General features: G+C 38.5%; 2 protein-coding genes across 2 annotated transcripts; both read right to left on the bottom strand.

Annotated features, from left to right (window-relative positions):
- Positions 1-830: 830 nt before the first annotated feature.
- LOC128195524 (uncharacterized) lies at positions 831-7,359 on the bottom strand. The gene is made up of 6 exons (XM_052873433.1): positions 7,172-7,359; positions 6,951-7,053; positions 1,488-1,592; positions 1,338-1,386; positions 1,162-1,257; positions 831-1,073 (listed from the first exon to the last, which is right to left on the bottom strand). The coding sequence occupies exons 3-6, from the start codon at positions 1,574-1,576 to the stop codon at positions 984-986; spliced, it is 324 nt and encodes a 107-aa protein (XP_052729393.1). The 5' UTR covers positions 1,577-1,592; positions 6,951-7,053; positions 7,172-7,359; the 3' UTR covers positions 831-983.
- LOC128195369 (uncharacterized) lies at positions 1,853-3,238 on the bottom strand. The gene is made up of 3 exons (XM_052872644.1): positions 3,009-3,238; positions 2,411-2,926; positions 1,853-1,867 (listed from the first exon to the last, which is right to left on the bottom strand). The coding sequence occupies exons 1-3, from the start codon at positions 3,045-3,047 to the stop codon at positions 1,853-1,855; spliced, it is 570 nt and encodes a 189-aa protein (XP_052728604.1). The 5' UTR covers positions 3,048-3,238.
- Positions 7,360-14,508: the final 7,149 nt, after the last annotated feature.

Below are 14,508 nucleotides of genomic sequence, written 5' to 3'. Positions count from 1 at the left end.
GCGTCTCCTTCGTCTCCACCACGGCGTCATTCATATTTCACAAACAACAACCACCCCTCGTTTTGCACCCTTTTCTCTATCTGCACCAAGGCCCGTTTTTTATGCACCCCAACTTTTCTCCCACCTAATATTTTGATGCCCACCATCTCCTTTGCGCATTTCTGGGTTTCAACACTACGTTATTGTTTCGCCCCTACACTTCCACTATGTTGGGATTCAACTTTTTCCGTTAGGGTTTTAACCATCTAAACTCTTCTCTTGTTGCAACCAAGCAACTCTCTTATTGTTTGATTCATTTGGGTGTTTTGCAAAATCTGGTTTTGGTAACTTTTGGGGATTCGTTTGGTGTTTGCACTAGTGCAGAAAAGGCTTTTTACGTCCGATATTTTGGCCTTTTGACGTCCGGCGTACGCCAGACGTCTATGCGGTAGACGTCCCTCAGACGTCCGTCCTGCCACGACGGACGTTTATACGAACGTCCGCTCTTCCTGCGGACGGACGTCTATGTGAACGTCCGCTCTGCCTGAGGATGGACGTTTATATAAACGTCCGCTGCATCAGGACGGACGTTTATAGAAACGTCCGTGGCCTGAGGACGGACGTTTATATAAACGTCCGCTGCATCAGGACGGACGTCCACATAAACGTCCGCTGCTGTCTGAAGACGGACGTCATCCTCGCTGAGTTATTTTGGTGTAGCGCTGGGGGTGGGACGTCCGTATGTGCAAAGACGGACGTCTATAGACGTCCGACTGTACACTAACAGACGTCTAGTGGGCGTTTTTTTTTTAAAAATTTGTTTGTTTTCTCAATAGAACCACACCTGAAAAACAGAAAAATGTCCCAGAACAATTCTCCAATAACATAAATATGCGTTTTATATAAACAAAATTCTACTTAATGTTCAATCCACTACCAAACTATTAACATAAAAATAAAACTAAAACCAAACAATGTTCAATCAAGAAGAAATATAACTATTCCTAACTCCATCTTTGTAAAAGATAAGCGGTCCACTCCTGCCTTATCTGGTTAATTGTGTCCTCTGCAATAGGCGATGTAGTCTTGAAGCGCTGCAAAATTCAACAAAGATTCATTATTGTTTCATATATAGTTGAAGATGATTTTAATTTGTAATGTATTGAAGGTATACATCATTACCTCATTCCAGTCATCTGTAATGACAGCTCGAATGATGGTCTTAATCCAACACATCACATAGAAGCCACATTCCCATGAATCTACCTGCTGGTTACACTAAAATAACAAACTAAATAGTTAAAAATTTAGATCATTCAATAACATAAATGAATTAGAAACTATAAATGACTTACAACCTTTGGATACAAAATTTGAACCAATTGACCACGAGATTTACCAATAACTCTGTACAGATTGAAAACACAAAGTATAATTAATATGACTATTTTATCATAAAAGTTGAAGGTTAACATCAAATTGAAGTCATTTTTTGGAGAAACACTTACCCTTGAAGCATGGTTCTCAAGTCATTTTTCATCTTCCTGTGCAACGAACAAAACCATATAATTTTACATTGTTTGGGAATGATAACCATCAGCTGCCAGTGAGACCTATCACGAAGGACAAATAGTTATTCAACTAATTAAGGAAACTATAATAATAAACTGACCACATATAAAAACACGTACCCGTCAATGTATGGCACAAGGTATATGTCTCTTTTGGACTCATCCATCCATGTTTGCAAATAATGTTGTCTGTTTTGAAGTGTGTTACCAGACGGTTGAATGGTCTGAGGTTCAACAAATCCGTACATGGAAGACCGACCTTGGTCTACAACGATTGTGTCCATGTACCTAAAACAACAAAGTTAAGTCGTTAGAAACTATATAAGAATGTAAATAAAAGTAATATCAAAGACCAAATTGACTAACTTACATGCACCACAACTGAATGATGGAAATATTCAACATCCTGTCTCCCTCAATCACCTCCAATGCATTAGAAAATGTGATATAAACTGGCACATGTGGGGGAAGACCAAATACCCTCAAATCCCAGTATAGTTGTAATGATGCTTTCTTCAATCTGGGTAATTTTGTCACTAACTTTGATATAGGATCATCCTCTGCTTCAGCCATGTCATCATCTTCATGTATGACTGTATCATGAATTGGCTGCTTCTGAGGACGTGTGAACTGAAGATAAGAATTTACGTCAAAGCTTTATAAACAATTATGTGAAGACAATTAACATAGAAATACTAAGGAAAAAGACATTATACCTGTGGAGTCGCGATGTGGGACATGATCAATGCTCTAGGCCAGGCAATAAATGTTCCTATGGCCTCCCCCACAAAGTTAATTTCTGGAGTGGGTACAGGCACCTGAGCCTGGGGATCCCGAACCTCGTCAATGGTCACACGCACGTGCTGGGGTAATATGGCAACACCATGAATGGTCTCCCCTCCATCAAGCACTCGTCCGACAGCCACAATGCGTGGGGGATCCCCATCAACCAACAGCTCATATTGACCGCTATACTCATTGGGTTCTACAGCAGAGCATGATCCTCTAGTGCTGACACGAGGTGCTGTGGGAGTTTCATCGGCCCCCATGTGGCCTTGCGTCATGGAATGCAGCTTTTCTTCAAGCGCTCTTTGTATTTGTTTTTGTTCTTGTAGCTGCTCCATGAATCGTTGCTCCATTGATCTCATGCTTTGGTTGAGTCTTTCCTCCCACTGAAGATCCATCTGCCTCAGTGTCTCCTGACTCATTGATTGGGGGGTTTTCTGTGTAGGGCCAAAATAGTCACGAAGACCAATCGCCCCTGGAACTCCACGTACACGTCCTGGGTGCTCGGGCCTTCCAATGGCCGTTGTCAGAATGTCGTCCCTACCTTGGCCAACAAATGTCCCCTGAGTCTGCTGCTCAACCAACTCATCCTGCACATAAAAAAACCAAGTTACTTAGAAGACATGCTGTGATAGATACACAATCAAATAACTGCTTATAATTTGAACTTACAATTCTCTGTGAGATCAAGGCAGCTGAGGAAGATGTCATGTTCCCATCAGATTTAGTCCGAGCAGCCTTCCACAGCTCGTACCTAGCAGGTGCAGGTGCTAGGTCAGGCGACTCAAGTCCCAAGGCATCGGCTCTAGACTTTCTCAGTTTCTTCTCCAGTTTTGCATATCCACCTCGTGATAACAAGTGGGGTGTGTCGTTTAGCCTTTGTCTTTCTTGGGCGGCTAACCTTTTATGCTGTGAAACCATGTATATAAGTAAGTCTAAAATCATAAAAACTCAATGAAAGATGATCTTAAGAAACGTACCTTCCATTCTTCAGTCTCTCTAGATGCACGAAACTGCATCCAATCCTCCTCTGTGAAGGTATAATGCTGAGATGGATTTTCATGTTGTCTATCTCCAAAGACATATAGTCGTGTCAGCCTTGTCTTGAAATCCTTAAATCTTATCGCTATATGCGATAACACTTTCTTTCTGATTTGCAATGTGTTTGGAATATCAAAATGTTGCTGTTTAAAACAAAAAACTTGTTACCAAGAGAAAAGTTAACAGATAAGTATATCACAAATTGCATGAAGTCTAAACATACCAGAACATCTTGCCATAAGAGGTTCTTGTCGACCTCTGGGACGTCATCCCAACATGCATGAAGGATAGAGACATGACTTTTTGCTAACTTGCCCAGATAACTCCTAAACCTATCAGCATTTGGCCCTGATGGATGACCTGATCTGGGGTCAATGTCAACATGCCTCCTCTGACCATCCACGCGTCCGGATGTCACATCTGCCACTCGGGTGACGCCTCGTCCACGTCTGCTCTTTCCCGATCCTGAGTCTGAGGCCGACATACCTGAACCAATTAGACAACGTTAGTAATAATTCAATTATGATGAACATACATATAAAGTCAATAAAAGTGAAAATATTAACCTATTAATTAATTGTTTTTTCCCAAATGCCTTCGTTGTGATCACTACGAATTGCTTGCATTACATCGGCAACGTCATCAACTGGGTCTTCAGTGGGTCTACATGCAACAGATGTTGTCTCAAGTATATCAAGAGAATCGTCATCATCATGTCCATGCATGTTTCTACCTTCTAAAACCACTGACCATTTGTTATTCGATGGATCACTTATGTAGAATATTTGTCTTGCTTGACTAGCCATGATAAATGGTTCATCAGTGTAATTCATCTTGTTCAAGTCTACCAATGTGAAACCAAGGTCATCCATCATGACACCAGAATTTATATCAACCCATTTACACTTGAAAGCTGGTACTCTAAAAGTAACGTAATCAACTTCCCATATTTCTTGTATTATTCCAAAATAACTGATGGATGCTGTGATTGGATTTTTGTCTTTAGAACTAGCAAAGTGCACAGACTCAGCTTGTAGTGTGACGCCACTATTTTGAACTCTGCTTTTGTCATCTTCTACCTTTGTCTGAAAAGAAATATTGTTTATATAGTACCCACCATATGTAATGACCTCTGTGTTCGGTCCACGAGATAACCTCAATAAAGTTTCAGAAACATGTGGAGTCCCATACACCTTTTTCTTAAACCATCCCAAGAAGGTTTTCACATGTTCATTAAGATGTCATTTTTCACTCATTTTTGGGTTTGCTGCCTTTACTTCATTAACGTGGTCAGAAATGTAAGGAATCACATCAACAGTGTTGTTTAAGACGTACAAATGAGCTTGGTCAATTTCTTTTCTGCTAACACTTTGAATTGTCACACCTCGAACACCCTTTCCTTCACATTTTCCTTCGTTTTTGCTCTTGGGAAGACCGACGGGTTCACAAGATGGCATATAACTTGAACAAAATTCAATGGCTTCTTCTGCAACGTATCGCTCTATGATTGAAGCTTCTGGTCTATACTGATTCTTGACATATCCCTTTAAGATCTTCATGTATCTTTCAACTGGGTACATCCACCTTAAGAAGACCGGCCCACATATTCGAATTTCTCTGACTAGATGAACAATCAAATGTACCATGATGTCAAAAAAGGAAGGTGGAAAATACATCTCCAATTGACATAGTAGTCTTATTCCCTCATTTTCCAATTCATCTAAACCTCGAGGGTCAACAACTTTCTTGCAAATGGCATTAAAGAAAAAACTCAGACGTGTCAGAATACCCCTAACAGAAGGAGGTAATATGCCTCGAATAAGAACCGGTAACAATTGTTGCATCAATACATGACAATCGTGAGACTTTAAACCAACTAGCTTTAAGTCTTGCATAGACACAAGGTTGTCTAGGACCCGATATCATCATGGTCAACATCACATATTTTCTCTTCATGCACAACGAAGGAGAAAGATTGTAAATCATCAACATAACTGGCCACGAACTGTGTTTGCTACTTAAGTTTCCATAAGGATTCATACCATCAGTTGCAAGTGCAAGCCTTAAGTTTCTTGGATCTGCACCAAATTCAGGGAATTTGTCATCAATCTTTTTCCATTGTGGAGAATCAGCAGGGTGTCGAAGAAGATTATCGCACTTTCTTTCGTCAGAGTGCCATTTAAGGTTCTTTGCATCTTCTTTAACAGAGAACATACGTTTGAACCTAGGTATTATAGGCAAATACCACATCACCTTAGCAGGTGCACCATCATTACCTTCATTACCAGTGACTCTGTCAGATTTCTTTTTAAAACGGGATAAACCACATGTTGGACAATAGTTTAACGAAGCAAACTCCTTTGTGTACAAAACACAATCATTAGGACAAGCATGTATCTTTTGATATTCAAGACCCATTGGACATAAAATTTTTTTGGCCTCGTAATTACGAATAGGTAGAGTATTATTTTCTGGAAGCATCTCCTTCAACAACTCCAACAACTCGGTGAAACTTTTATCGGTCCATCCATTCCTTGCTTTTAAACTAAACAACTTTAAAGTTGAAGACAAGCGTGTAAAGTTTGAGCATCCTGGGAACAACGGTTGCTCTGAATCATTAATAAGAGTATCATACAAATTAGCCCTTCCAAAATTATCTTCACCGACATCACGTATCATGTCCTCTAAATGGTCACTCATCCATTCTTCCACATAATTTGTTCCTCGTGACGTGGTAGGCTGCTCAAGTACTTCTCCATGCCAAGTCCAAACGGTATAAGTCCTCATTATGCCGTACATGAATAGATGGTCACGCACATTGCCTAAGTCTTGGCGTATTTGATTAAGACAACGCACACAAGGACAAAAATATGTCCCGTTGACAGACTTAGCATTTTGTTCAACGTATTGCAAGAACTGCGAAACACCCTTGTCATATTCTTCACTCATGCGACGTTCGTTCATCCATCTTCGATCCATACTATGTTCGTAAAATCATCAGTTCAAGTGTTTTAACTCTCACAAGGTTAGGCCCTACCCATTCAAAAAAATTAATTTTCATAATTTGCTCAGCCACGTGCATTGAAGTCTACGTCATAAAATTGATACAATTTCGGCAGCATTTCGCATTGGTCTCCAAAATACACGAAATGAGAGTAGTCAACGATGACCACAATCAAATATGCATCCGGAGAACAACACAAGTACTGAACCGAAATTTCATCAATCGTATCCTTAAACTCCAGTTGTCATGGTATTGCAAATTATGAAAATTAATTTTCTCAAACTGTCCAATCGGACAATTCAAAATTTAACACAAACGATTAAAAGATTAATCGTTTGTCTTAAATTTCAAACGGGAACTAAGTGTCACTCAATGTATGGCAATAACTAATACACAATAACACATACATGCATACACAAAATTTAACAGTCAAAAACATCCATACACTAATACACATTTCGCATTAATCGTTTAACACAATAACATAACTAATACACATTATAGTAAAAAACGTCCATACACAAAATCCACATACATGCATACACAAAATTTTCAACCAACAAGCTAACCTGAAAAGTAGATTCCAAATGAGAAGGAGGGAAGTGGAGGAGTAAACGGCCTAACACGCAGTCCAAAAAGAGTCAAGGAAGTCGCCCAAGAACACGCAAGAATCTGCAAAAAAACGGACCCAAAACAATTTTTAATCGGTTCAAATCAAAGACATTTCATCACAGAGCAATGTAATCGGATTAAATGTAATTTTAAACGGTCCAAAAGTGAGAAAACCAACCTCGAATATCAATGGCGCAGCAGCAGAGTCGCGAACGGCGGGGAAGAAGACGAACAGTGAATGGTCTCGGTTCGCGCTTCCCATTTTAATGATCATAGACGTCCGTCCCACGTGGGCCGGACGTCTATAATATTATAGACGTCCGGCCCACCACTAATATGACGTTGTAATGAATTTAAAATTGAATTTCGCGGGACTTTACACGTCCGTTCAGATGGCGCTGACGTCTATAATTTTATCAACGTCCGTCTCAAGACGGACGTCTATAATTCTGATGAAAACCTAAACGATTCAACTACCCATGTCAGTCCTCTGAACGTCCGTTCTGAGGGGCGCGGACGTCTAAAATATTATAGACGTCCGCGCCCCTCAGAACGGACGTTCAGAGGACTGACAGAGTGGCTGGGGTAATAATTACTTAAAGTCCACTAAACGTCCGTTCTGGGGGCGCGGACGTCTATAATATTATAGCCGTCCGCGCCCCTCAAAACGGACGTCTATAATGTTATAAACGTCCAGCTCGACCCAGGACAGACGTTCAGAGATTGACAACGGCAGCCTCTAAAACGTCCGTCCCTGTGACGGACGTCTATAATGTTATAAACGTCCAGCTCGACCCAGGACGGACGTTCAGAGATTGACAACGGCAGCCTCTAAAACGTCCGTCCCTGTGACGGACGTCTATAATGTTATAAACGTCCAGCTCGACCCAGGACGGACGTTCAGTGATTGCCAACGGCAGCCTTTAAAACGTCCGTCCCTGTGACGGACGTCTATAATGTTATAAACGTCCGTCTCGACCCAGGACGGACGTTCAGAGATTGACAACGGCAGCCTCTAAAACGTCCGTCCCTGTGACGGACGTCTATAATGTTATAAACGTCCAGCTCGACCCAGGACGGACGTTCAGTGATTGCCAACGGCAGCCTTTAAAACGTCCGTCCCTGTGACGGACGTCTATAATGTTATAAACGTCCGTCTCGACCCAGGACGGACGTTCAGAGATTGACAACGGCAGCCTCTAAAACGTCCGTCCCTGTGACGGACGTCTATAATGTTATAAACGTCCAGCTCGACCCAGGACGGACGTTCAGTGATTGCCAACGGCAGCCTTTAAAACGTCCGTCCCTGTGACGGACGTCTATAATGTTATAAACGTCCGTCTCGACCCAGGACGGACGTTCAGAGATTGACAACGGCAGCCTCTAAAACGTCCGTCCCTGTGACGGACGTCTATAATGTTATAAACGTCCAGCTCGACCCAGGACGGACGTTCAGTGATTGCCAACGGCAGCCTTTAAAACGTCCGTCCCTGTGACGGACGTCTATAATGTTATAAACGTCCGTCTCGACCCAGGACGGACGTTCAGAGATTGACAACGGCAGCCTCTAAAACGTCCGTCCCTGTGACAGACGTCTATAATGTTATAAACGTCCAGCTCGACCCAGGACGGACGTTCAGTGATTGCCAATGGCAGCCTTTAAAACGTCCGTCCCTGTGACGGACGTCTATAATGTTATAAACGTCCGTCGCGACCTAGGACGGACGTTTATAGTTCCACTTATTTACTATTATGCCACCGGTCAATTATATACGTTGGGGATTCGTTGGACGGACGTCTATTCGGGGACGTGAAAAACCGTTTCTGCACTAGTGTTGATGGGGTTCTTGAAATTGTGCCATTCCATCTGTCTGTGTTATTTTTGGGTAATACCCATAATTGGTTTGTTGAATTTCAATGTTTTTTTTTCTTATTTTTACTGTTTAATGTTTTTTAATTACTGAGGGAATTAAGTTCTGTCTTGGTCTGTTTGTTGTGCAAGGGGAAAAAATTTCTCCTTCCGAACTCTGTGGAAGAACCCTGAGATAATAACTATCGCTGCATTGTGATTCTCATTGTTATCCATATTGTCATTCTTCTTTAACTTCTCCAATTTCTTTGTCCTTTGTTTCACTATTGTTCTCCTCATTATCCTTCAATGTACTCTCACTCTCCTTGTTGTCCATATTTTGATTCTTTGGATTCGTTTATGGCATCGGAGGGTACCCTTCTCTCAAGTTAAAGTCTCAGATTTGCATAGCTCTTAATCCTAAGATATGTCAATTGACAGAGATGAATCCTGATAATACTTAGACAATACTTAATAACAAATTAAATAACAAATTCCACGTAATATTCTACGTAATACAAGACATATACATCAACCGATTAAGTGTGCACCACGTTAGCCAATTTTAATGTCGTTTGTGAAAACTTAACGGACATGACTTAATTGACTCAATTTTTCAAATATTTGGACCTAATTGAGATAATTTACAAGTTTATGGACCCAATTGAGACCGAAAAAAAAAGCGATGATCCACTTGAGATTGACCAACAAAGATAAGGAACAAATGAGAGTTTAAACCTATTTTTTATCAATGCCTTGCAAATCGTTATTGGATTATGATAGCATATTTTCATAATCTTTTTTTACTTTTACTGGTGGACACATCAATTGTGAAGTAAAATGTAAAACTCTCCAAATTGTTTGTTTCTTTATATAACTTGCTCAACAAATCATATAAATACATATAAGAAATTAAATAAATACATAAATTATAAATAAATAAATAAATTATAAATAAATTATAAATAAATAAATAAATTATAAATAAATAAGTACACAAAAATTAGGGTATAGAAAATGCTAAGAACAAATTGCAGAGCAAAAGGATGATAGCATTTAGAAAGAAATAGTCTAGTTAAAAAAATGCAAAACAAACTGAAACTCTAATCTTATTAAAACAATGGAATCCAAATTTGTAAAGAAACAAATAGAGAAAAGAAATAAGCTTAAACGTGAACGGATCAAAGCACTATAAGCAAGATATGTAAAGATAAAGTAGCAAACCATAAATCATGAAATTGGGAAAAATAGTCATTTATGAAAAGTTGCAGAGCATGAGGAAGAAAGGACGGTGAAATCACAATATTGATTCTCTGTCATTCGATGCTGACAAATCTGTGAAAAAGACTACGGAAAATCTGGGGAAATGACATAGGAGTCGACTTCTGCCGAAGGAATTGATGTTGAGGTGTAAAAAAATTAAGACTTTGGTGCTTCAGTCACTGACATTGATTGGGATTTGTCAAATGATATAAAGAAGCAGGATTTTGGTGTCTGAACGTAGCTCAGAAGTATTAGTGCAGTGGATTTTATGAGATAAATAAGGACAAATCTCCTCTTTCCAAGTGGATTTTATAAAATTAAAGTAGTGAAATTATTTATTGATTTTCAAAATTCATTAATTATTTTAATTGAACAAAAATATTATGAGCCTAGATTTATTAGGGTATTGCACTAAAGAATTGTCAACTTGTATAGACATGTTTACGACCAAATTCAAGATAGTAATAAAAATATTTCGGGTTTGCCTATCTTTCAGATTTTTATTGTTGTCATTGTATTTTCATGTCAAAGTCATGTTAGTATCTAATATGACGAGGATTCTTACATGGAATGAACTATCTTTCATATGATTTTAATGCAATATTTGTTATTTTAATGCATCATAAATTGAGAATAGTGATTAAGTTAGTTTAATATTTTTTTAGAATTGGACATGTAGTGATTATATCCATTTTAGAATTGGACTGGATTGTCAGCCCACATCAGTCATATGTGGATATACATCGGCACAAGCTGAATTCAGAGTGCCTTAATACTACTCCTAAACTGACGCAACCAAAAGCTGAATCATTCTCGTGACATGTGAAGAAATAGGACATATAGGTCTTGCAAGCAAAGTATCATCGAAAACAATGGACAATCGTGAACACATTTTTTTTAAATATTTTACACATTTCATTTTAATTTATAATATATCAACACAATAATAAATAAATAATAAATTAATAAAAAGTATATTTGTATCAAAATTTATTTTTTCAAAAATAACTACAATCCTCGTGATTAGAAGAATCAGTGAACACAAAAAGAGGAAGATAAGAGTTAACTAAATTCATTTAAAGTATTTATGAGCTTGAACTCCTAAACTTTAACAAGAACAAGAATGATATTTAATTTAAAAATAAGAATAATTTTAAAACCAATAAGATTAAACTTCGTTACCCATTTACTTGTAATCTAATCATTTAAAAAAAAAACTTATCTTCCAAAATTTGCCTACCTCATTCACACTAAAGTTTAGCAAGACTACCAAGGAAGACAATATATTCATGAGTTTTCAGACATGTTTCAGGAAGTAGAAAATTTCAGAAAACGTTAAAAAAAGTTAGAACCAGGCAGGCTTCCAAATGTTAACAAAAACAACATTACCGAGTGCAACACCGTTAATTTGAAGGCAGTTCATATTTATTTACATGCTTCAAAACGACGGGCGAAGTCCACACACACCCTTTACACCGACATCAACACCGTTACCAAAATTCCAAGAGTCTAAGTCTCTTGGCCACTATCACCGTTAGTGTTACTAACATCATTACCATTACCATCACCATCTCCGTTATCAACACCATTACCAAAATTCCAAGAGTCTTGCCACTACCGTTACCATTATTTCGTTTACTGTTGTCGCTTACCGTTATCATGGTCATTATCGTTGCCATTGCCATTACCATTACCAAAATCTAAGCTCATTACCGATAACAACACCGCTACCAAACCTAACAAGATTCCTCGCAGGTATTTACTATCAAAGAAACTTGGTTTAGTGTTCCCATCGGCATCAGCACCAGCATCCATCTTCTCTTTCTCAGTATCAGATGATGAGAATATGTTCCGAAGGAAACCAGGCACCCTACACATCCTTACCAATTCAATGACACTATCCTTTACATTCCGCAGACGATCACTCATATTGGAAAACACGTTTCGCGAGTGAGACTTGGATGATGCTTCCATTTTTTCAGGTGTTTCAACTACTCCAGAAGCACAACTTGATAACTTTTCCACTTCCTCAGTTTCCTCTGCTCCAAATTCAGCCACTGAAACACAATTTGAATTAACATCTAAGCACTAAGAATGGAAAGTAAAATACTGGGAGTGAACTGATGACAGACATAGAACAAGAACATGTTTGGATAACTGTTGAACCCATTACAAAACTACATTCAGAAAAAAACATATATAAAGTATTATACTTCAAAAATGTGTTCAGTCAATCAAAATTCCAAACACGCATCAGGTTTAACCGCACCCAAACTGAGACAATAATCATATATCAAGAAACAAGGATAAAATACGTTGAAGGAAAGAGTTTCAAAACGGAATAATAGGCAAAGTTAACAAAGGCAACAGTTTTTATCCCTAGTATTAACAAGAAAAATTAATGAGATAAGATGCAAGCACTTCCTAACACTTATACTATTATTATGCTCAAACTTACTTTACAAAGGTGAATAAGAGCAAGAGACGAAGAAGGTATCATTTTCAATAAGATGTGGGTTTCCATATTTAGAAGAAAAAAAAAAGATTTGCTTAGAGAATTTAAATGCAATCCTCCCAATGTGTCGTTTAAACTATCAACATGAAAAGATTAAAACTTTCAACTTTCACTGATACTGAGCCAACTGTTAAAACTTGTTTTTTTTTAACTGTCTTAATTTATTTTAATTTATTAGTTGCTACACTTTAGGAGCAAGTCTCGTTCTTATCCACCGTTTTTAGAAATTGTTACTGCTATGTGGTTTCTGAAAACTGCTATTGTTACGTGGATGCTTTCAATTTTATCATTATAAATGTATCTGAGATATATTGAATAAAATATCCTTTTCCAGAATTAAGGAATTCTCCACCGTCTTCCTTCTTCATTTTCTCATTGCTTCTTTTTTGTTCTATTAATCCAACAAATTGGTATCAAGAGCATTTTTTGTTCTTAAGGGACCTGTAGAATGGAAGGAGAGTCAACTTCCTTTCCAGTAACACTTCCCATCTTTAATGGGGAAGACTATGATATGTGGGCTGTAAAAATGCAGTCCTATCTAGAGGGACTGAATTTATGGGAAGCTGTGGAAGAGGATTACACTGTTCAACCGCTGCCAGAGAACCCTACCTTGGCTCAAATCAAAAATCACAAGGAACAAAAAACAAAGAAGGCAAAGGCAAAGTCATCCTTGTTTTCTGGTGTTACAAAATTGATCTTCACCAGAATCATGACTCTTAAATCACCAAAAAAAATTTGGGATTTTTTGAAGGAAGAATATGAAGGAGATGACAGAATAAAAAGCATGCAAGTGTTGAACCTAAGGAGGGAATTTGAGATGCAAAGGATGAAAGAGTCAGAGACAATCAAGGAGTACTCAAACACGTTATTGGGCATTGCCAACAAAATAAAGTTGTTAGGCAGTGACTTTGCAAACTCCAGAATCGTCGAGAAAATCCTTGTGACAGTTCCAGAAAGGTACGAAGCGTCTATTGCCTCATTGGAAAACACAAAGAATCTGTCCAAGATTACTTTGGCGGAAGTGTTACATGCTTTGCAGGCCCAAGAGCAACGGAGGCTTATGAGGCAAGAACATGTGGTTGAAGATGCTTTACCAGTAAAGCATCAAGTTGCTGCAACCAGTAAGAAGAAAAGCTTCAAAAAATTCCATCCAACAAGCAGCGAAGATATTACAAACAAAGGCAAGGATAAAAAGAAAAATTATCCACTTTGTAAGCATTGCGGAAAAATGGGACATCCACCATTTAGATGTTGGAAAAGACCAGACGCGAAGTGCAGAAAATGCAATCAGCTTAGCCATGAAGCTGTCATTTGTAGAAGCAAACTTCAACAGCATGAAGCCAATGCCCAAGTTGTTGAGCAAGACGAAGAAGATCACATTTTTACTGCAGCATGTTTTTCAGCAAGGGGCAACTCAGAATGCTGGCTGGTTGACAGTGGGTGTACCAACCATATGACATATGACAAAACTCTATTCAAGGACTTGAAGCCTACTAAAGTCTCGAAAGTCAGAATAGGAAATGGTAGCTATATTTCTGCAAAAGGAAAAGGAACCATAGTAATTTCAACGAGCACAGGTACAATAACAATCTCAAATGTTCTTTATGTACCTGACATTGATCAAAATTTGCTAAGTGTAGGTCAGTTGATGGAAAAGGGATTTAAAGTGTCCTTTGAACATCAACATTGCCTTATTTATGACATTGCTGACCGGGAAATTCTAAAAATTAAAATGAGAGGTAAAAGCTTCTCATTTGATCCAACAGAGGAGGAGCAGACAGCCTATTACACTCAGTTCAGTCCTACAGAACTCTGGCATAAGAGACTTGGTCATTGTCACCTTGAAAGAATGTTAAAAATAAAGAAGAATGACATGTCAACAGGTGTA

This window comes from Vigna angularis, chromosome 1 (assembly GCF_016808095.1).
Source record: "Vigna angularis cultivar LongXiaoDou No.4 chromosome 1, ASM1680809v1, whole genome shotgun sequence".
Lineage (NCBI taxonomy): Eukaryota > Viridiplantae > Streptophyta > Magnoliopsida > Fabales > Fabaceae > Vigna > Vigna angularis.
Note: the sequence above shows the minus strand (reverse complement) of the source record. Positions and strands in the feature narration are given on the sequence as shown.

Excerpts from the sequence above, each read along its gene's own strand:
- LOC128195524 (XM_052873433.1), bottom strand. The coding sequence starts at position 1,576 with ATGGTTATCATTCCCAAACAATGTAAAATTATATGGTTTTGTTCGTTG. Across the intron at positions 1,387-1,487 it reads TTGAGAACCATGCTTCAAGG|AGTTATTGGTAAATCTCGTG; the intron begins GTAAGTGTTTCT and ends CAATCTGTACAG. Across the intron at positions 1,074-1,161 it reads TTACAGATGACTGGAATGAG|CGCTTCAAGACTACATCGCC; the intron begins GTAATGATGTAT and ends TGAATTTTGCAG.
- LOC128195369 (XM_052872644.1), bottom strand. The coding sequence starts at position 3,047 with ATGACATCTTCCTCAGCTGCCTTGATCTCACAGAGAATT. Across the intron at positions 2,927-3,008 it reads CCTTGATCTCACAGAGAATT|GATGAGTTGGTTGAGCAGCA; the intron begins GTAAGTTCAAAT and ends TTTTATGTGCAG.